Source organism: Aricia agestis, chromosome Z, assembly GCF_905147365.1.
Source record: "Aricia agestis chromosome Z, ilAriAges1.1, whole genome shotgun sequence".
NCBI classification, from domain to species: Eukaryota; Metazoa; Arthropoda; class Insecta; order Lepidoptera; family Lycaenidae; genus Aricia; species Aricia agestis.
Window position 1 is genome coordinate 20,412,802 of NC_056428.1, and position 24,358 is coordinate 20,437,159.

The following is a 24,358-nucleotide window of genomic DNA, read 5'->3' on the forward strand; positions in this document are numbered from 1 at the left end:
GCAACAAGCAGCAATATTGGGCAATACAATATTGAGTGATGTGCCCATCGAATATTTGAGCGATATGAAATAAATTGCTCCATATTGCTCCACTAATTGCTCCAGATCGCTCAATTCGTGACGCTGAGCAATTATTGCCGTAATTATTGCCCGTGTAAGCGGTTCTGTATAGCGGCAACAGATATACACAATCTGTGAATTTTATTGTGTTTGATTTTTAAATTAATTATTTATTGCCATAAACTAAGCGCACAAACACAACTCGAAATGATATTGGGCACGATTTACACGAAAGAGCTGTTTTTAACGCTCGATTTACCTAGCATTATCCATATAGATGAACTTAAAAAAATAACTAGCTATTACTTATATTATACGCAATAATAATATTTCGTGTTATTTTATTACTTAGTGTTAGTTTGTCATAAAAAAAATATTATACAAAAGTGCGCAAATAATTCGAAGAGAGTGAATTTTGCAAGACTGCAACCTTAATGTCAAAAGCCAGGTCTTGAAGTGAAGTGAAAGGGGATAGATGTTTAATTTTTTGTTAATTTTGTTGTTGTGCGACTCGCGTAGGAGTTACATAAACTTTTTCTAAATGTACATATTTGTGTTAACTACCGCCATCTAGTGAAATTACATGTACTTAAGTATAAAATATTAACTTCAAAAATAATAAATTAAGATTTTTCTTATACTTACTCATTGTAAATTATACAGTAAAATGTTTTGTGTTTCTACTAACTGGCAGTCGTAAACTACAATAATATAAAAAACTAGCTGACCCGGCAAACGTTATTTTGCCTTAATATATTTAGTTGTATAAATTATTTCTAGTAAGTACTTATTGACAATATAAAAAGTTGATAAAAACTATTCTCAGGCCTAACGTATAACGTATAACGCTGCGATGACGCAGCGGCCAGCGCCTGTGTGGCCGGCTCACGGAGCTATACAAAGGGCCAGCTATGCGTCCAACGACAGCGCTGCGTCAACGCAACGCACCGTGTATACAGGCTCTTACGTCAAACCCAGCCGACAGATCACAATTATTAACACTGACATGATCCGACCAAATGACGTTGGTCTGTCAACTGCCTAGGAATCAATTTTTTCGATGGTAAGTACATACAAAATTTAATTAAAATCGGTTGAGCCGTTTTGGAGGAGTCCACGCGCAAACACTGTGAGTTGTGACACGCGGATTTTAGATATTACTTATCTGATATTATTATCCAGGCATCGTAACAGCGCCATCAAGCTTGCCAGTGGCGCACAATGGTAACTAAAATAAATAGATGCCATGCAAAGGACGGTTTTCAGGTTCGGTTCGCGACAATGAGGGTTTTTTGATATTCTATTTGCCACCAGGTGCCGCTATGGAAGCCTTAGAGTAGATCGTGTCAATGCTGCTGTCATGTGTCACGATAATATGCTTCATGGGCATACCGAGGGGGGGCAGAGGGGGCTCCCCCCCACCCCCCCACCCCCCTGGATCATGTTGACGTCCGTAGGCACTAAGTATATTATCTAGTACTTTTATCTATAAAAATTAAAATTAGAAAACGAATTTTTGCCATTTGTTTGCAATACACTGGCTACATAGCGTCACCTGGTGGTAAATTGAACATCAAAAACCCTCGTTGAAAGCTGTTTATCACGACAAGAACCCTACAAAGAGCTTCGCCAGGTAGCAGCTGAAAAGATTTTGAAATTTAACCCTGCAGGACTATCAAAAATAGCTTGTCAAAAAAGAGTAGACACTGTAGTTACTTACAGATTTTGAAATCACACAAAAAATATAATACTAGCTATTTGACCGAGCTTTGCTCGGTATTCGATAAGATACGAATGAAATGACATTTTCTATAAATGATTTCTAGCTAGATCGATTTATCGCATCCGAATCTCCCTATATTAGTCTAAGCGATAAGTTGAGAATGGCGAAATATAGAGATAAGGGTCATAAAAATACGTGCGATAGCTCATTAGATTCGGGAAGACGTCTAGAAAAATGTATCGGAAGCGTGTATTAGCACACAAAAAATTACAAAGTTATAAGCAAATTAGGTTGCCAAAAAAAAATGTATTACGTTTTTTGTTAAAAACTCCGAAACTATTAACAATTAAGAAGTTTAAAAAAAGATTCTTAAAGAGGAGGAAATTTCCATAAAGAAACTCCCAACTTCTGGAATTCTATCTCTATTATTTATAATTCTAATTTAACGCTGAAAGCCTCCGCGCGGCATTTTTAGGTAGCGCGCGCGGCTTCAAAACCGAGCACGTCACACTGATTATTTTTTAAAAGGTATTAAATATTAATTTAAAAATTTCAAAAACTTATGGTGTATTCCAAACACTTCAAAGAATTTGCTCCCGTTGGAAATTTAACCTCAAGTTAATTTTTCTACAAATTAGACAAATGTTAACTAACGAAATTTTTTCGAACTTCCGCCCTCATTGTACTTTAAATAAAATCTTAAATAATTTTCGTAAAAGTTTTTCACTTCGTGGAGCCCTTGATATAAACATACTTAACAAGATCACGCCATAAAAGTTAAAAAAAATTAATACTTTGTTTATAATAATTTTTAACTTGAACAAAAAACTAGAAATGCAATTAATATTGTCAAAAAAAAATTGTTTCATTTATTATCACGTAATTGTTTTCATATCAATGAAGGACATGTATTTATTAAAAAAAAAAAAATCCGCCATTTGCTAATAAAAAATTTATAAACCAATGGACTATTTCGATGCTTTTAAAAAATAATCAGTGTGACGTGCTCGGTTTTGTAGCCGCGCGCGCTACCTAAAAATGGCGCGCGGAGGCTTACTTTCAGCGTTAAATAATAAATTAGAATTATGAATAATAGAGATAGAATTCCGGGAGTTGGGAGTTTTCTTATGGAAATTTCCTCCTCTTTAAGAATCTTTTTTTTAAACTTCTTAAATGTTAATAGTTTCGGAGTTTTTAACAACAAACGTAATACATTTTTTTTGGCAACCTAACTTGCTTATAACTTTTGCAATTTTTTGTGTGCTAATACCCGCTTCTGATACATTTTTCTAGACGTCTTCCCGAATCTAATGAGCTATCGCACGTATTTTTATGACCCTTATCTCTATATTTCGCCATTCTCAACTTATCGCTTAGACTAATATTCTAAATTTCATGAAAATCGTGCAAAGAGCAAGTTGTAGCAAATTACAACCACTAGATGGCGTTTTTGAGTCAAATTGACATTTAAAATCTTTACAGACCTACTGTATTTTATCATTTATTTTGGGTTAAACCAAAGTGCAAAACTGACTAAATGCATATATATTGTAAAATGAATCATCAGAGACAGTTCTCTTATACATTTACATTTTAAAGATTATTTTCAGATACAGAGAGTTTGGCTTTCGATGTTATCTCAAGGGGAGCAAGACCGACTGTGATCAAAACTTCAATCGACGTAAGAGAATTTATTCCTGCAGCAATGCTAAATAAAAAAAAACTGTTTCACTCATAACATTTATTGAAATTCTACAATACATTTAATATATTTTAGACAATATTATAATATTAAAAGTCATAAACAGGACACTCAGCGTAATAAATAGATAAAGCAGTCACTTCAGCGTAAACAATTTTAATTTTGCTGGAAAAATGCAGATATAAAACAGTTTTTTCAACAGTGATTGTCACTATGATTCAAACCACAAAGCAAGTCACTTCCATACAAACATTTTTTATGCAGTTTTGTGACTTTCTTCGTCGTTTAGACCATAATGGAAGAGTTTTAATAGCAGGCGCGGTCCGAAGGGGGGGGGACCGGGGACATGACCCCCCCCCCCCCCCCAAATCTAAGGTCAAATAAAAAAATCTCAACCCAGAACCGTCCGAGGGCGCAGATAAAAAAAAATATTAGTGTAGTGATTATTGAGTGACCCCTCCCCCAAAATTTCAGGCTGCGACCGCGCCTGTTTAATAGCATACCTAACAGAATTTTATATCGACGACGAAGCTGCTTTTAATAAGAATTTATCTATACATTTACAATTTGTCTTACATTTAAGAATAATGCGCTGATAAAAGAACAGTGGTTTAAATATTATTGTTTAATGTTAGCTTGTACGTTATGAAGCTTGTCTTTCACACAGTTTATAACAATCGTATATTTCTAAACATTTTATTTATATTTATCTGCATTGACTGTTTTACCCAAGCTATTAGTTCTAACGTTTTCGCTAGATGGCTCTAAATGACAAAAGTAACACTCATGAGAAATACATACTCAAACTATTTCTACAGGATATATTATATCTGACATAATATATAACATATAGTTCACAACACCATATAAATGCGTTTGACTAAAACTACACAGGGTATGTATCTATAGTACTTACTAAATAACGTTCAAGATTCTAAGCATTTGTGCTTACGTCTTATACTAAGAAGAAATGAATTCGGGTAGTTCAAAAATTATCATTTTTTTATATAGAGCACTTTCACAGTTACAATATAAGGGAACACGAGATATCATTAAATTAAAAATATTATGTTCTTTCTCATTCTCATCGTAAAGACACTAGTCACCATTTTTAATTACTAGATATGTGTGATGTTTCAATCCCATAGAAAATATAGTCTAAGTCCTCTGAGTAAACAACATGACTATACTATAGTCTGTCAAGAAAGTCATGACAGGCGGGAAAATTTTTAAATGGAATAAAAAATAAGAGACTTTATTAATAATTCGTGATAAAAATGTGCAAGGCAGGAAATATTTAAAATGTAAAATACAAAGTGTGTGAAAATACAAAGAAAAGAATACACCTTTTAAGCGTGATTACGTTTAGAACATTTTCCCGCCTGTCATGACTTTCTTGATAGACTATAGGCATGTTGTTTACTCAGAGGACTTAGACTATATTTTCTATGGGATTGAAACATCACACATAGTAATTAAAAATTGTGACTAGTATTTATTAGTGTCTTTACAATGAGAAAGAACTTATTATAGGTCTAACTATGATAATACTAAAAAAGTGAAAAATCGGAAACAGGTTAAAAAATTGAAATGTGTGACATATATTATGGCTCCATAATATTACGACACATTATTGCAGAGCAACATAAGGGTTTAAAAGAATCTTACTAGCTAAAAATAAATTAAAAACCGGAACAGTTATATTATTATAACACAAACTTTATATTTTATGCTAATTACAATAAGATTAAGATAATATTCAGTTATTAACTTAATTCTTTTTGTAGTTTAAAAAGCTGCCAATATAAATTAACTAGAGATTCGTCAACAATTAAATAAGATAAAAGTTACAATAAATAACAAAATTATCAATATAAAATAAGAACAAAAAATACTTATAAAGTAATATAGAACAAATAGAACATAAAGCGATTATTGTAGACTACTAGTGATTAACTTCAAAGTAAATCACCAGTAGTCTACAAGTAGTAAGTATGAGAATTAAATTCTTTAATTGGAATTTTTATCAAAAGCCTTATTCAGGGAGATACTTTTATTTTTGTAAAGTGTATTTTTTTATTAAATGAAATAAAATAGTGTTAGGTATTTTTCGTTACGGAATTTCTTAATTCGGTAAAAGTTATGCAAATTGTAATAGCTTAACTAAAGCTACCGAAAACGATGTGACTGTATTTATATTAGAAGGGCACTAAGACAACTTGCATTTGATAATTTTGAGAGCTAAGTTAAAAATCAAAAAGTACATAATAATATAAATACATTTTTTAATTAACGTCGCGGTCGAAATTATTAAGGACAAGTGGTCTAAGTGCCCTGTTTTTTCTGACTTAACAATACCACAGTATAGCAATATTAGTCCCTACAGTAACGAAACGCCTTTGACGTCGCACGATGCCGCCACCGATAACAGGTACCGAGCAGATATGCCAGGGTTGCTACGAAACGGGAAATAAAATAAAAACAAAATATAGTGCTTGTAATGCAAATGTTATCATTTAATCTGTTTAATCAGCGTCTTATATTTACATATTTATTTATTTTAAAAACTTTATGCACATATAGGTACAAAGCAGAGATGTTGCGAATATCCGCATCCGCATCCGCAAATGCGGAGCATCCGCATATATTTGGACATCCGCATCTGCATCCGCATCCGCATTAAATCGAATCGTGGAGTGGACGCAAAATAAAAAGACTTATCCCCGCTTGGTGTGTAAGGAAGATCACATTATTTTTTTTAAAGGCTTTATGTACCATTCTGTCGACACCGTTTATATATATGTGCATTCATGCCTAATTTCGACTTCGTAGGCTATTCTCTGAGCGAAACCGCGGAGAAACAGACAGACGGACAGATAGACCGAAAATATAAGGGTTCCTCGTTGATTACGGAACCCTAAAAACGGTCACAGAATCCGACGCGTTTATTGCGGTGCATTAATTATTGTCTTGTGTACATTAACCACTACATGTTTGTTTGTGCTTCTTACTTAATTAAAAGCGACATTATTACTATTAAATAATTTAAGTATAATGCTTTATGCTCCTATTTCTAAATTCGTGTACTTACTAACAAAAAAGTGGTAGAGGTTAATACAATAATTAATGTAATTTTCATTTACAAATTATTATCTCTTGAATACAAAAGTATTATTATAGTACAGGTTCCCTAGAACAATTTTTTTTATTACTATCAAGGTAATTTTTTGTAAGCAGTTTCATTTAGATAAAAGGAACAACAATTTCCTCTGCGAAAGTGGTAGCTAAAAAAGATAAATATGATTTAATATTTCGTTTGATGGTCTTAAAATATGGATTGTTCTATTCAAAATGCGTTCCAAAATGAAGCTACTCACAAAAAATTAGCTTGATATTAATTAAAAAATTTGTTCTAGCTCTAACCTGTACTATTATTTTTAACACATTAATTAAAAATTAAAATAATACTTTTTCATTTTATAAACTATATTTATGTAGGATCCTAAACATCTGCATCTAAAAATCCGCATCCGCATTCGCATCCGCGGATGTGCAAAAATCGGGATCCGCAACATCCCTGGTACAAAGGTGGACTTAATGCCGTATGGCATTATCTACCAGTCAACCTTTGGGCGATACAAGGACAAAGTTGTATAGGTGTCAGTCGGGTTGAAAGAGGAAAAGACAGAAAAAAATAATAAATGTATATTATACTTATAAAATATATATTGTTTAATATTATACTATACTTATAATATACATATTATCACACATAAAATTATATATAAATAAAACCAATATCCATACGTTATATATTATAATATAATATCTATATTATAATAATATATAGTTGATCAATGATGTTGCTAAAAATATTATAAATATTAATTTATCCCATAAATTATGAAAACTAAGAGTCTGCCAATTGTTTCAAGTAAAACTCACGTACCCTGCGCTTAAAAGTATCTCTGGTTTTTGACATCCTGATTTCCGGAGGAAGAGCGTTCCAGAGGAGAATAGCCTGGATATTAAAAGAAGAGTGGACGGAACTTGACTTGTAAGAAGGGCAACTTAAAAGCTGATTTGAAATGGATCGGAGGTATCGATAAAAATTTCGTGCCTGCTGCAACGATATTGAAAGTGAGTGGCGAGATATTCGGGAGTATGGGGATGATGCAGCAGAGAATATAGCACACATAGCGCTCGCACGGAGCGGCGCTGACGTACTGGTAACCAGTGTAGCTTGGAGCGATACGAAGAAACATGGTCGTATTTTCGAAGGTTGAATATGAATCGGAGGCAATTATTAAACAATCGGTCGAGTTTATCGAGTTTGTCGGCATTAAGATCTAAACAGCACACGTCACCATAGTTAATTATAGGAAAGATAAGGGACTGCACCAGCAAGGTCTTGACCGGAGTGGAAAGGAAATTTTTGAGCCGGTAGATGAATCGTACATATTATGTCGTACTGCCAGATATTTACGTGAAACTTTATTTTTAGATGATTTTAGTTCTCTATTTAAAAAATTAATTAACCTATCAAGCCCCATAAGCTCACCGGTGAGCGAGACACAATAGAATAACAATAGATTTCCAAGGATCCACGAATCACGATCGAAGGATTAAAATAATGTAGACGCATTCGAAATTTCGAATATAGGTATAAAATATCCAATAATTAATCATACGTCAGGTGTAACAGAAGCACTTCAAAACTCTTATTACGTGGGCGGTAAGGGCGCGGTATGTTACACTTGATATGTGTACCTGAGTAGGTAGGTACTAATTAGTATGTAGCAGGGTATTTGACAGACTTTTAATTTATTATATATTGTTTCTCTCCTTGTTACACTTCTTACAACGTAAACAATAAAACAGTGATGCAAATACATGCCGCCAAGACCAACACAATATTAGTGTAAACTGTGAGCCGATATAAATTTATGAAAATTTAAATCCTTTTTGTTTTTTGAATCAGATTTACATCCGTACACTGAACATTTATTATAATATCCCATTGTTTATAAGATAAGTTATCGTTTTACAACACAAAATTCGTAGACAACGCGCCAACGTCACCCCTGTGGGTGCAGGTACATAAACTCCGCGAGTTTGTGTACGCGGGCCCGCGCCGCCCGCTTCCCCGCGGGTACCCCTCCGTTGCTCTGCGCAAGTACATTCGTTTCACTACTGTAGGGATATTATGTCATATTGCTATACTGTGACATTACATTCAACAATTTCGGAAGCTAAATTACAAATCAAAAAATGTGACATAAATCATTGCAAACTTAAAAGGGCGACTAACGTCAAACATCGTTCTTCTCTCTTCACACTCACGCCCGTCTTTCATATGCCAGGTGAAAAGGGAGGACGCGGATTCATCGCCAAATCAATTTTTTCTCAATAACTCGATAAATATACAACATTTTAAAATCTGCTAGGTCGATCAATGATAGAATTTTATACAATGTGTTAAAATATTAACTTAGTTCAATGCACGGTTTGTATGGCAATAAATGAAAAATTCGTGAAAATTAGATGCATCTTTGTGATTTTTTCTATAGAGAAAATTTTAAGATATCGTGTTTTTGCTCAGATTGAATTCTCGGAAATAGAATGTAGTATCTTATTTTAGAAAATGAAACAATTCGGGGCTTATTTTCAAGTATAAAAATGAATTATAAAATCGACACTTTAGGGTTAGTCGCCCCCTTAAGCATGGACGTAGCCACACTGGGGCAAGCGCCCCAGCTTGCCCCAGTGTGGCAAGCTGGGCCGCTTGCCCCACCCTGGGTTCGACCTACAAGGTGCTTAATTTATTAAAAAAAATCCTAGTCCTATACTAAGAACAATCATAATATCCGTGAAAGTTACACAATATAAATAGTTAGCGGCGATTCGTATTGTTTGCTTGTTTTGTTTAATTTTAATTAGTAGTTAATCTAGTTAACTTAATATTTATTTGAATACTGCTGGTTGTTTTTTTGTATATTTAAAAAATTACCGGGCGGGGGTTGACTGCTGCCCCACCCGGAGCCCAAGGCCGGCTACGCCCATGGTCAAAACTCGAATCCAATACATTTCTGATTTCCATCTTTTATATCGAAATGGAATAAAAATTCTTAGTTATAATTAATTATTATACTAAATACATTACTATTATAAATACTATATTATAGTGTCTATAAGTAAGTTATGACTAACCAGACTATTTTGTATTCGAGTAGTGGGTTTGATATACTTTTGATATACTATTATAAGTTACATATAATAGTATATTTAAAGACGACTTATTGGCAGTTTTAAATTAACTCCATAAGCTTAAGACGGAACATTAGTTGATATTTAAAAAAAAATAACTTAGATACTTCTCTTACATAAAATAACAAAACATAATATTATTTTTTTAATTCTGTAAACAGACAGCTAAAATTTATTATACAACATGTTACCATAGATATTACTAAGAACAATTTTGCCTTTTGGCAATGTTTGATTGAAAACAACAGTCGAATTGTAAATCTATTAAGACAAGAAACTTTTGGAACGAAGTTCCTTATCGCGCGTTGCGAAAGGGGGCTAGACGGAAAAAATTAAGACCAAAAGTTGTAACGACACTTTTTGCTACAGTTGTAAGCCGTGAGCGTGTTTCTCTGTCTCTCTATCTCTCCCTCTTATAGAAGCATCTTCGTTCCATCCGGGTTTCCCTTGACACCCCTCAAGTTTTTTTAACCGACTTTTTATAAGGAGGCGGTTTAAATAACCTCCAAAATGTATATGAAAACTTAGCTTAATTGAGTCCATTCCTAAAAGTTTGTGAAGTTAACTTTAAAACGCCGTTTATAGGACGGTAGGGTAAGCCACGGTTAAAGGTCGCGCACAACATTTAGACCGCTGCGCTCGGCAAAGATGGAAGCAGGATGGAAGCAGCATTTGATATTAAATAATCTTTTAAAGCAATATGGGACTCGCTTTTGGTAGATCAGTGATTTGACGTGTCGTTATTGGTAGATATTGAATTAATCCATCAATCCATTTGGCAGATAGCGGACCTACGTAACTTGGTTGAGTTATGTCAAATGCTAGTCTGTCGAATGAGCTTGACACATAGCCCGACCAAGTTACGTTGATCCGCAATCATTATCTACTGTATATGCGCCAATTGCGCTGAGAAATCTTAAAGATTTGCGCGACCTATACATTACGTTCAGAGCATAATAACTCTTATCGCCTTGCTGACAAAATCTATTATACTCTGAACCTTAGAATCACTATTTTACCCCACCGTTCCCTATTATAATTAATTATAACTACATTATAATAACGTTATATTACCGTAATAGTACACGTCTTAATATAGACACTACTTAAACTAATACATATAAAGGTAGTATATATTATTGGGATCACATTAACATAATATGTACTATATTATAGTATCTATCACCCCTTACTAATAAAAATACACAAAATCTACAAAATACTATATTGCCGTCTTAGTCTATCTTGACATTTCCAACATATAAGACAGGGATAGCAATAGTGAATGCAATATGTCCTTTTATCAGTATTGGGTTTACCTTAAATATAATAATAATATAAGTTTCACAACATACTTAATATAATATGCGGTACAATTTTAAATAGGCATACAACGCTATATATTAATAATCTCTACTATTTTAAACAATACAAAGATCTTATAACACTGTGATTTTATTATTGACAACACACAGGTACATTATTATGCGTTTGCAAAACTACGACTAGGGAAAAGGAATAAGAGAACCTCCCTTATCGGAAGTCGGTTAAAAAGCACAAAAAATGTAACTACAACTAAAAGAATAGAACAGAATATTTTAAATATTCATTCATTGGAATACCTAAATACTTATTTCAAACAAAAAAAATATATATACTTTGAGACTGAATCGAAACGATAAGGAAACTATATTGTTATAAGATTATTTAGCTGAATCGAGCTTTTTAAATACGAAAATCAGTCTTCAAGGGAATGGATAGTATGAGGTATGTTTTGTGCGTTAAAATAACTAAACTAAATAATTTAGCAACACAATAATAAAATATTAGAGACATAAAGAGGGAATAAGTCTTGGAATGGATCACTGGATTTGAGATTCAATATAAACACGATATTAATACAAATTTATATCTAAAGTTGACTTTCCGATCCTCGCAGGAAGCGACCGCGACTGACTTTAAAATAAAATGCCACTTTATGACCTAGACTAGGTAACATTAGGGTTCCGACTTCCGTACCCAAAGGGTAAAAACGGGACCCTATTACTGAGACTTCGATGTCTGTCCGTCTGTATGTCTGTCTGTCTCCAGGCTGTATCTCAAGACCCGCTATAGCTAAACTTTTGAAATTTTCACAGATTGTGTATTTCTATTGCCGCTATGACAACAAATACTAAATGTTACAACAAAAACAACAAATAATATTTAAGGGGGGCTCCAATACAACAAACGTATTTTTTTTGGCTTTTTTTGCTCGTTATCAATGATGGCAACTGCTAGGCACTTGAAATTTTCACAGCATCCTTAATTATATTTGTACTTTAATAATTCCCTTCGTACGCGAGTCCAACTCGCACTTGGCCAATTTTTTTTGTCTACACCACTACATAGGATGCTGGTCGCTAAACCAATGTTAGTAGAAAATGAAACCTATAGCCTAGTTCATAAAGTGGCATTTTATTTGAAATTTTTGTCGGGGATCGGAGCACCTAAACATTCAAAGAAAACTCGATTTAGCAAAATATGCTAGCGCCTAGGAAAATTATCATTGAATTATGAAGATTTCCAAAAGGAGGATAACAATCGTATTGTTATTGAAATTTGTTGAAGAAAAGGTTTATGAAATGAATTTGATGTTTTATGCAACCTCCATGATGTTTGAACGTTTGTTTTCGTCCACGATTGACTGGCGTTATAGTTTGTGCTTACTTATAGCTGCGCTAATGTGGCCATCATGGCTCTCTATCGTCATAATATGAAGTCATTAATTGCTTATTATTAAAATTTTGCAATAGCATATAAGCATAGCATACCTATATTATTGTATCATAATTTTATAATATTTTGAACACATAGAACCTTGCTAGATTTAATTATTTAGGTACAAATAGGTAAGTGACTTTTATACATTATATCTCTATAATATTATGACCAGCTTGTTCACGTCTATCGAATTTAATTTTTAAGGTTCCGTTATAACTTTAAGTAAGTCCCGTAAAAGACTATGTACAGAACCCTTATTCTATGATAATTGTCAAAAAACATTAACAACGTATTTTTAGTGTACTAAATATTCTTATATAATATAATGGGAGCATTAACCATTAATCAAATTAAGCAATTGCCAAGGGCATCACGTCTGAGGGGGCACCAGAAGGACAAAAAACATCCGTCCTTAGGGCATCACGTCTCACCACTCTCACTTCACCGAAAACCTCACCAAAAAAAATTCCTAAATTTAAGTCATGTTTTTAGGGGGTAAAAGCTTAAACACAGATTCTTGTTGACATACGGATGGGGGGTACACAGGCATTGCTTAGGGCATCGAGTAGTCTTAATCCGTCACTGAATGGGAGTGCCTCCGCTGCCGGCGCCGTTTTCCGAAGTTTGCCAAATGACAGAATAATGATCAAAAACATCAGTCTTGAGCTAAAGGACAATGAAAATTTGATGAAAAAATCGGGTCGCCCCGCAAAAATCGAGACGTCTGGCAACGTTGTATGTTTTTGATCATTATTCTGTCATTTGACAAGCGATCACGGTTGGGTATCATAAGTCCAGCGTACTTGTTTAATGGAGGTCAGTGATTTTAATAGTAGGTAGTGATGATGATGATAAAATATATGATCTGTATAGTAGCATAATACATATAAGTACCTTTGCTTCTTTAAACAACGCTGAAACTCTTTAACATGTATAAGGAGTCCGAAGTTCTGTTCAGTACCTTCGGAAGTATGTAACCACGGGGTATACTGTGGTGAAAAATTTTTCTTTTTGGTAGCTGAAAAAAGGTAGTAAAGCTTAGGTAGATGAAAATGCATCACAAAAAAACTAAAATATCCACAGCCGAACATATAAATCATATAACCTTCACCTTTGGAAGTCGGTTAAGAAATCGAATCAGTATTTGAGATTATAGTTATTAATTTATTTTTAAAATTTGTTTACGGGCACTAGAACTAGATTTCTCCGGTTCCTATTTTGAGTGCCAGCGCCGGCAGCCGTTGTTTTATATCTCGGCTGCCGGCAGTTAGGGGTATATTAGATTATCATATATATTGGATCCGAGATCATTGAGTCAATGATATTGGATAATGTAATATAGACATATGATTCATTTCTTCCTTGATCATAGATTTTTGACATTTGCTGAGAGATTGGCTCCAATACGGTCATAGAAATAGGTGTTGCCAGTTATTTAATATAAAAAAGAGTTTTTAATTTCTTGTTCGTTTCAAATAATGTAATGTAATTATTTTTCTAATTATATACTTGGATAATCTTGCTGAAATAACAAAAAACAAGCCATATTAAAAATGACGATGTCTTTTGACCAATCGAATTCTCTGAGATCTAGTAACCCTGACGTCAATACCTGTCAGCGTTAGCGCTCTCCATTGGCTATTGAAACCACATATTATGACGTAACATGACGTAAAATAGGATCAATGAAATATGATAATGTAATATGCACATATGATCAAATGATCATATATATTGGATCCTATATATACCCCCCTTACTACCGCCGTCCATTACTGATATTTTTGGTAGCCGGCGCCGGCAGCGGAGGCACTCCCTAATATAATACTAATACACACACAAGTTTTAAATATAATAATATGCTCTATGACCTACGTTCCTCGAAAAAACCTTTTAAATATTAGTTATATCACTATTATCTATTCTGTGGTTATATTATAGTGGAGCAATATATAATAATTAATATTATTAATTTTGAATTATATAGAGAAGTAAATTTTTATAAGTAATCAAAATATATTATAATATTATATTATTATTATTACTTTTGCACTGGGAAAATACTTTTTAATTATTTTGGCAGTCTACAGAAGACATTATCACTGTTGGCAATATATTATGAATGTAATCAATCATTTTCATACTTTTTTCATTACTTAGCATTAAGTATATATAATAAAATTAAGTTATGTGATCTTAGATGTTATGAACTCCTACAGAGATTTTGATGCAGCTTTCAGCAATAAATAAGTGATGTATATTAGAATATTAGAAAACATATATATGGCGATAATTAGTAATTACTAAGAGAAAAAATCGGCCAAGTGCGAGTCGGACTCGCGCACGAAGGGTTCCGTACCATTATAGAGCAAAATTAGGTCAACATTTGTGTTTTTGTATGGGAGCCCCTCTTAAATTTTTATTTAATATTAATATTATTATTAAATATTAAAGTATACATAAAACTAAGTATTGTGTGAAAAACTTACCTGTTGCTATTATTGATATAGAGCAGAAAAGGCCAAAAAAAAATCACGTTTGTTGTATGGGAGCCCCCCTTAAATATTAATTTTATTTTGTTTTTAGTATTTGTTGTTATAGCGGCAACAGATATACACAATCTGTGAAAATTTCATCGCCCTAGATATAACCGTTCTTGAGTTACAGCCTGGAGACATACAGACAGACGGACAGACAGACAGACAATGGAGTCTTAGAAATAGGGTCGCGTTTTTACCCTTTGGGTACGGAACCCTAAAAAATGGTCTTGCTAGTTTAGAACACAATCTTAGACTTTAGATACATAATTTACTTTTTACAAAAGTAGTTTATATAAGAGGCTAAATTTTAAATGAAATGCTACTTAAAAGCTACCTAACAAAGATACTTATATTATACACTGTGTATATTATGACAAAACAAGACATAGGGCATGTGGTTGGGATACATAATAGTGAATAATATTATAATTATTTTATTATATACTTACTTAACTATAAAAATGCCATGGACTGGACATTTATAACTGGAATGTACAAAAATCGAAAGGGCAGATTTTCCTACCAATTTTTTTTTAATAATAGCCTCACCAGGAAAAGAAGAAAGCTTTGTAAAAACTATCTGACGATTCATATTATGTGCGTTTAAAGTTATTTTGCCTTTGACAACACTTTTATACCAACAAAATAAAACTGAATTAGTCATTTCTATACAATCTACAAGGCAATATAACTAAACACTGTATTTATTTAAGTTTTCTATATCCCTGGTCAGGATTATACTAATTATAGACAAATATTAAAAAGAATAGCTACATCGCTAGCTAAAATAAGAGAAATTATTGCTTATTACACGACGACAAAAAAGAGACAACATGTAATCTACAGCTAGAAAGAGATAATAATAATTTTATACTATAATATAATTTAAAGAACTACAGAGTACAGATAAATAGCAAAACTCTTCTAACGCTGGAAAAGGGGTCATCCATAAAGTATGTCACACCTAAAGGGGGAGGGAGGGGGTCGACTAAGTGTGCTGTAGACAAGGAGGGTTCTAAGTTTTTTTTAATGAAATAAGGGGGCAAACGAGCAAACGGGTCACCTGATGGAAAGCAACTTCCGTCGCCCATGGACACTCGCAGCATCAGAAGAGCTGTATGTGCGTTGCCGGCCTTTTAAGAGGGAATAGGATAATATAGAGAATAGGGTAGGGATGGGAAGGGAAGGAAAGGGAATAGGGGAGGGTAGGAAAGGGAATAGGGTAGGGGATTGGGCCTCCGGTAAACTCACTCACTCGGCGAAACACAGCGCAAGCGCTGTTTCACGCCGGTTTTCTGTGAGAACGTGGTATTTCTCCGGTCGAGCCGGCCCATTCATGCCAAAGCATGGCTCTCCTACGTATAAAGTTTTGCGAATAGCAAAATTTTGAATATTTATGTGGTTTTTAGATGTAAAATTGCAAAGTGACGTCAGTAAAGAAGGGCTAGGGGCTCGCAAATATGTGTGACAAGGTGGGGAGAGGGGTCTAAACATCGTGAAAATCGTGTATTACGACTTCATGGATAGTCCCAAAGAGATAGTGTAACATAGTAAAATTATTGCTGAAACATGATAAAAGATACACAGAAAATCCAAAACTGCAATGAGTTAGTGCTTTATACACGGGCAAAACTGACAAAGCATAGAAAGGGACAGATATATCCAGTCCAAAATTAAACTTGTGCTAAAATATAATTAAGGTTTCCTCACGAGTAGGCAGCAAGCGCTAAGTCCAGTTGATACTTTGGCCAGTTCAGAAAAACAAATAGAACGACGAGCGAAGTCAATTTTCTCGCAAAACACCTGAAACATTTCATAAAAATAATCATTTTTAATTTTAAATACGTGTGGCACAGTGGCACTCGGGGAATACCGCGGTAAAGCTTATTGCATAGCAACTTTTCACGGCATAGCAACAGTCGCACGCATACAAACACCCTGCCGAAGTCTGGCAACGCTGCACGCGCCGCGTCTGAGCGGGGGGTTTTACCGTATAGTACCATACCGAATTGTATCAAAAGCTGTTCAACTTAGGAAGAAGCAACAGACAGAAAAGAAGAAACTGTTTCATATGGTATAACCATAAAGTTAATATACCCAGCGGAATAGAGAAACAAAGGCCTGAGCAAGAGAGAGATGTCATTATCAGCAACACTGCGTGATAAAAAGAGACGTGTGATACATGACAGCAGCACTCTTTTTTTAACATCCAGTCGGCACGAGCCGCACGTTGACAATTTAATCTCATAGAAATCATGTTCAATCATGCTTGTGTAAGTGTACACATATTTTTACACACAGATGAAACCAATTTCTTAAATTAACTTTATGGGCGTGACAAACCTTAAAGCTCTCAGGTATCTCCTCTATAGCTCGGTGTATGAGAGTCCCATTAACATAAAGGCAGTTGGCCGCCTCATCCTCTGGAACTGTCAGGGTCTGATAGGAGAAGTTGGCTTCGCGCTCCATCCGTTTGAGCACCTCCTGGGCTTCCTTACTCGCGCCAACGCATAGGACATCCTCACCCGCCACCGTTATGTACCGTTTCAGGTGTTTCGCGCCTTTGGATAGCTGGAAAAAGAGCAAAAGTTGTCATAGAAACATTGTACCATCGAGGAAGTTGATTCCTATGCAATTGACAGGCCAACGTTATTTGGTCGAATATGTCAATTCAATGTTAATTGTGATAAGTCAGCTGGGTTTGATGTAACGCAACCAAACACTTAGGTCCCCGATTTGCATAGGATTTAGGAATCAACTTCTCTGATAGTACTTTATCGACATAAAAATTTATATAAGTATCATAAGATTATGTTCATCCAGAGATAAGATATCACACTTGTTCTATATCAAATGTATAATAGTAGCCAAATGCTTATTTAAAAGCTTTTAATATAATAGTTATAGGTAATACTAATATAATAGCTGTATCATAGTGATGTATAATAGTTGAAAGAGGTAACTAACTAAGAAACACTTACGGATTTAGGGTGGGTTGCACCAGAGGCGTGGTTAAAGTTAAAGTTATGGTTATAGTAAAGCTAACTTTAAAGTATAGTTTACACACAGCCAATAATCTGCCGCCAGTCTTGCAGAAGCCAGTATTCGCCTGGGCAATGTTGTTTAGACGAGGCCATCGCATTCACGGATTTTTTTTCGGGTGTCCATAAGTTTGCAATTGGAAAATAATAATTTTGCGGCAAAGTTTGTTGGAAAAGAAATGTTTAAGGAAAATCTCTGCACTGTTATGAGAAGAGTTAATTATTGCAATATTAGAAGAAAGAAAACAAAACTACTTTGGATAAAACAATGGTTAAGTGATAGACCTATAATAACTAGAGCCTTGTTGCTGAAGCACCTAAGATTAGAATATTCTAATCTTAGTAGTTTCAGAGTTTTTTTGAGTTGATCCTACACGAATGGGTCGTGAATGTTATCCCACAAGTATTCGTGCTCTCTATAAAGTTGTATAAATTTTAAAGTATAAGTAGGTATTTTTTGTTTACTTTTGTCGCAGATATACACCGTACAAACGCAATAATAATATGTCCGCAACGCTGGCGCGGGGGTCGAGAGGTATGGGGCGGAGGCCACTGGCTAGAAAAATAGACAGGAGCTCTATTCTCGCCAGTACTGGCAGCAAGTCTTATTGGCAGCTAGTATTGACTATATATAAACTATACTTTACTTTAACCTTAACTTTGACCACAGAATTTGGCAGATGACAGCTGGTACGACAAGGCTATAAATTAACGTGAGCGGGGGCGCTGCTGGTAAAGGAGAACTGTCAAAAATGGCGTGTTTGTATGATGACAGCGTTAGTTCCTTTTTTCGCCACGTGCATTTAACCTTCAAGCGGGCGCGCGCTATTTTGTAACGGCAGTGGTCGCGCGTAACCTAAAAGACGTCGTAGGTGAATTTGGGATACAAAACACTTTATATTCAACATTATTTATTATTTCATAAATTTAATTATTAGTCTTTTTAAAAGTAAACAGTTAACCCGGAAAATTAAATGTATTTTTAGTAAAATTTAATTATAAAATCCAGTGATCCAAAGAAGCTTATCTTGTGTGAACAGCGGCAGAAAATGTGATCGGAATTTGCTTATCCTAGTTCCAATTTTTTCTTCATCTAGCAATAACACTCGGTGTTATCGGTCCAAGATGACTTAGTTTTATAAATAAACATAGAATTTGCCTGAATTATATGAAAACGACATATAAAATTATAAGAGAGGCGCGCGGAGTCTTTTCGACGCCGGCGCCGAGACCAAAACAATTGAGGTCCTTGCTGCAAACGGGGTGCGGAGAGTAAGTGTAAGCTAGTTATTTTGGAGATAGATAAATTATGAAAAGCTACTGAGAGTATGATACAGATTCAACGAGAAATGTCGATGATATCAACGAAAATGTATTGAGGGGAGTCGATTCGACGCCGCGCGACCGCTTGAAGTTTAAATGCCTTGCCGTTGGCAAGCCTTGTCGAGCTCTATGGTTAATGGTTATGGTTAAATATGGCGTCCATTTTTGACTTTAACCAAAGATTTGACATTTTGCATTGTAGTTATAGTTAAAGTTACAGTGATAGTTAAAGTAAGTTGGTGCAACCCACCCCTAGTAAATAAATATCATATTATATTATGTTATTAACTTCTAATGTATGTATTGTACAGTGTACAGCACAGAAATTCATCGTCCGTAAAAGTTTCAATAACTGTCTACAGTCAAAAGTTTGGACGCTGCCGCCCATAGGCCATGGCCTATACTGCCTATACATAAATCCAGAGCAACTATAGACAGCTGTTGAGTTTTGAGTCAATACCGTGGCACGGAACATCAATTTTTGTAAATCAACAGTGAATAGGTATATTCTCGTTGGCTATCATACAACTACAGCGTATAAAGGGACAGTAAAATCTGCTGCTGCTAACTAAGTTTCACCTTGATGGGGGTACATGGGAATTCCGGGAAAGCCTCTGCTACAGCGCTCGCGCCTGCCTCGTTGCTGCTCTCCGATATACCCACGAAGAACTCACGACCTGACAACATTTATATTTGCATTTCAGACGAGTGTATGTATTTAATAATAATGTGTACTTAGCGCAAATTCCGGTAAATTATAATTTGTACAAATTTAAAAGTTAGTATACCTAGCGGAATAGAGAAAAAAAGGCCTGAGCAAGCGAGATGTCACTATCAGTAACACTCCGTGGTAAAAGAGACGTGAGAATTGTGATACTTGGCAAGTGGCAACAGAACCAATCGGTCCAGTCGGCACTTATCGGCACGTTGACAATTTAATCTCTTAGAAAGATGCTTGTGTATGCGTAAACAAATTTTTACATACCTGAGACGTAAATAAATTTCGGTTTCGTTTGACAGCTCGAGATTGTTGCTCTATTCCTCTAGGTGTAATAACTTTTTGTGCCTCCATTCACAGCTTAGGCTTTAGCACTTGCGTTAAGTCAGAAGGTAAGTGAGGATAGAAACAAGCACACACACATTCGCATTATTAAAAGTACACAGTCTTGAAATAAAAATAGCACAGAAAAAACTTATAGTAACGGAGGAATCTAATTAATATAATATTATGTACTTATTTAACAATACTAGAGATCACCCAATGGTCGAAATTCGACCTTAGTTTCAACGACATTAGGACTACTACCTATATTTTGTAAAAAAAATATTAACTTTATCATATATTTTTTCAACTCTTGTCTCTAGGACTAAGCTGATCTCAGACTGGCCGTGTAAGCATTGTCTAATAGTATCTAAAGCTGGGAACAAATTATCGGATGCATCTATAAGTCGCGGCTGATGGATACGACCTAACAATGTGCACGGTTTATACGGGGACGTCCGCGGACGTAGGAAGATTTGTAGGAAAATGAGTCTTCGGATGTATGGCCAGTCATTTCAGAAAATTGTCCGCCGTCCGCGGATGAGTCCCGCGTCCCGTTCATAATGTCCGCGGATGAAAAACATCAGCTGTTCGGATGTCCGAAAGCTATAGGTCGTCAAGGTCGCGGACGCGACCTTGAGCGTACGGACATCCGAAAACTGATCTGGCTGGCTGGATGCAAAAATATCGCATCTCCGAAGACGTTTCGGGCATAGATTAGTGACCGACCGAAATTTCGGTTTCGGCCAGTTTCGGCCAAAAAATCTAGTTTCGGTTTCGGCCTTAGTTTCGGTATCTGCCAAAATATAGCCGAAACTTTCGGCCCTGCCGAAACTCGAGTGTTCGTAAATTTACGTGCGTCGTTGGGTAAACTGTGCATACTTTAACTCGTGCTTGCTCGTCGGTATTAAGGCCCCGGCTTAGTTCGCAACCGTCCATTTAATCGTGTTTTGAGGTTATGTTTTGCAAATTAGTGCCAAATCACTAAGTATTTATTTTATTCTTATTGAACATTCGTAGGCCTAGGATCATTTCCATACATGACACACAGACAGACAACACAATACCTATCCGAGCGCTTACATGACTAAAGTTAAGGGCCTTCCCTACGGAGATTCCGTAATTTACCGTATTTAGAGCCTTATAAACTGATAATTTTATAACGCTCTAAATACGGTCCAAAAACTTTTCAAGATTTTTTAATAAAAAAATGGTTATTATGCCTCACTCAATATAGATAGGTATAGTTTGTCGCGGACTTTTTTGTAGATATTTAAAAGATCTACAATTACTTAGAACATTTTATGGTTCTATCTTTTATAGTTTAGGCAGCGTACGCGAAAAAAGTAACATTTCTGGTTGATTTTTTACACCTTGCGTCCGAAAATCCCAAATATCTTACGGAACCCTATTTTTTTCCAAAATAAAGTTTAGCCTATGTTCAGCAGAATTAATGTAGGATTCCAATGGTAAAAGAATCTTTCAAATCGGTCCAGTAGTTTCGGAGCCTATTCAAGACAAACAAACAATCAAATCTTTCCTCTTTATAATAGTAGTGTAGATTTTACAATAGCGAGAAGCAGATTATTATTAAAATTTATGGCGCTTGCGAATATTGTTCTATTTATACCTAACATAGCGGCTAGCAAATAAAAGTTACTTGGCATACATTTATACATAATAATATGCGACCTCTAAATATTGGACTATGATGGAAAAATACAGACCATTTAGAAACGTATAAATACTTATATTATATCAGTTTACAGTCTCTTCGGCCAGCTTGAAGCTAAGGATAGTTAAGACTTTTCAAAGTTAATGATATAAATAAAAGAAGATATACTTACTTAAGTTTAATTGTCTGTAATTTTATTGTACTATCAGAGAAGTTGATTTCTATGCAAATCGGGGACCTAAGTAGTTTGGTTGCGTTACATCAAACCCAGCTGACAGATCACAATTAACATTGAATTGACATATTCGACCAAATAACGTTCGTCTGTCAATTGCATAGGAATCAACTTCCTCGATGGTACATAGTTAATAGTTATACCCTATCATGGCCAAAACGTGACCGCCTTTACATTGTAGATCAAATTGGATTGGATTGGCATAATAAACTTAAAGATCTATCTATTGTAAAATATTGAAAATACACTTCAGCGGCAAAATTTGTAGGTTATTCAAGAAATTATTCGCTCGCGATTGCCAATAATAATTTTATTACCTTATTATATACTAAACCTATATTATACACCAATCAATCAAGGCCCAATCCCCTACCCTATTTCCTTACTTACCCTCCCCTATTCCCTTCCCTTCCCATCCCCCTACCCTCCCCTATTATCCTATTCCCTCTTAAAAGGCCGACAATGCACCTGCAGCTCTTCTGATGCTGCGAGTGTCCATGGGCGACGGTAGCTATTGCTTTCTATCAGTTGACCAGTTTGCTCGTTTGCCCCCTTATTTCATTAAAAAACCAATCAAAACATTAAAGGCACGAATAGAATAGCTTTTATCGCGCGCTTTGAGCGCGCCGACCAAATCAAACAATTCCGTAACGAAAATAATCTAACACAGCACAGCAGGCACAGCGGTGCAGCAACGTTGCGGCGTTGCCAGACTTAGACACGGTGTTTGGGTACATGCGACTACATAATTGCTTAAGTTGATAAAAATATTGCTTAACCGCAGCAGTTTTCGAGTGTCAAGCGTATTTTATTGTGATAATTCATTCAAGACCAGATTTCTATGCACGAAAATATAGCTAGCATTCAATGGCGTCAAATTTATAAACTATAAAGTATAAACACGCGATCAATATTCGTGCGAGCAAAAAGAGACAATTAATATTTATAGGTTTATAGGTATTAACAACTTTTTTTTCTTGATTTGTATTGGCCAGCGACCCGCGTCATGAATTTTTCCCTACAAAGGTAGAAAGGTTACTCTTTCAGCGCTGCTTTCACAGCGAACAATAGTGGAACCGTACACACCTTAAAGTATTATCACTTAGTTTTGTTACACCCTGTATACGAATGTTCGATGGCGGTGTTTCCCAACCTGTGGTCCGCGGACCCCTGGGGTCTGCGAGTATATGTATGAGAATACGCGGTGTCATCTCTGTACCATACATAAATCGATTTTTTGCTGTTTATTTTACTAAGTTAAAATCTGTGGTTGATTTTTTTGGAGTCAGTGGCGGAAAAAGGTTGGGAAACACTGCTCTATGCGTTCCGCGGTCAGTGTTTACCTGTGAACAGCACATCGGAGCCTACCAGCTTCGCCTCTGGGTCGTCCACTTCGATGACAGTCTGACCCAACTCCTTCAATGTCCGCTTAATCGCCTTTATCTGAAATACAAAGGTTAATAAAACAGGAAATAGTTGATTACTCATAATATGGTACATCAAGGAAATTGATTTAAAGTCGCATCAATGGCAAATAAAATAAGGATTTTATATTCTTTAAGATTTATTGAAGGTTATTTTAAATTGCTCCAAAACAAACATTCTGACATCCTCAAATTAAATTTTTCTACAATATTTAGGAAGACCTATTAAAACTACAGACCTATTCAGTACTTAATTATTCATTTTAAATGCTATCGGTATAACCACAGCAAACATTGCTTGATGATAAACTCAAATTCAATTAAAAATCGTAGAATATAGACCCTTTGCCTACAAATTTTGAACTGACAAAGAAACTGGTTAAAATACTCATAGAACGGGTGCCCTAGAACATTTTATTACTATCAAGCTAATATATAAAATCAACAAAACTTGGTTGACTACTGAACCCTACAACGGAACCCTAACAAGCAGATTTTTTGTATATTGATAGGTTAATAGTTATATAATTTAAGAGTAACATTGTATTTGTCCTACAAAAATA

The 24,358-nt window shown here is 35.0% G+C and overlaps 1 protein-coding gene and 1 long non-coding RNA gene across 2 annotated transcripts in view; one reads left to right on the forward strand and one right to left on the reverse strand.

The window, feature by feature from the left end:
- Nucleotides 1-21,528, forward strand: LOC121739509. The gene is made up of 3 exons (XR_006037454.1): nucleotides 1-161; nucleotides 10,175-10,181; nucleotides 21,517-21,528. It is a non-coding gene; the product is annotated as an uncharacterized LOC121739509 (long non-coding RNA).
- The window catches only part of LOC121739508 (N(G),N(G)-dimethylarginine dimethylaminohydrolase 1), a 21,884-nt gene continuing 13,951 nt past the window's right edge, over nucleotides 16,426-24,358 (reverse strand). Inside the window, exons 2-5 of the mRNA XM_042132010.1 lie at nucleotides 23,715-23,814; nucleotides 19,999-20,096; nucleotides 17,399-17,626; nucleotides 16,426-16,858 (exon numbers count right to left, since the gene is read on the reverse strand). Coding sequence (XP_041987944.1) covers nucleotides 16,751-16,858; nucleotides 17,399-17,626; nucleotides 19,999-20,096; nucleotides 23,715-23,814 — 534 coding nt within the window. The 3' untranslated portion in view covers nucleotides 16,426-16,750. The remainder of the gene's footprint in view (nucleotides 16,859-17,398; nucleotides 17,627-19,998; nucleotides 20,097-23,714; nucleotides 23,815-24,358) is intronic.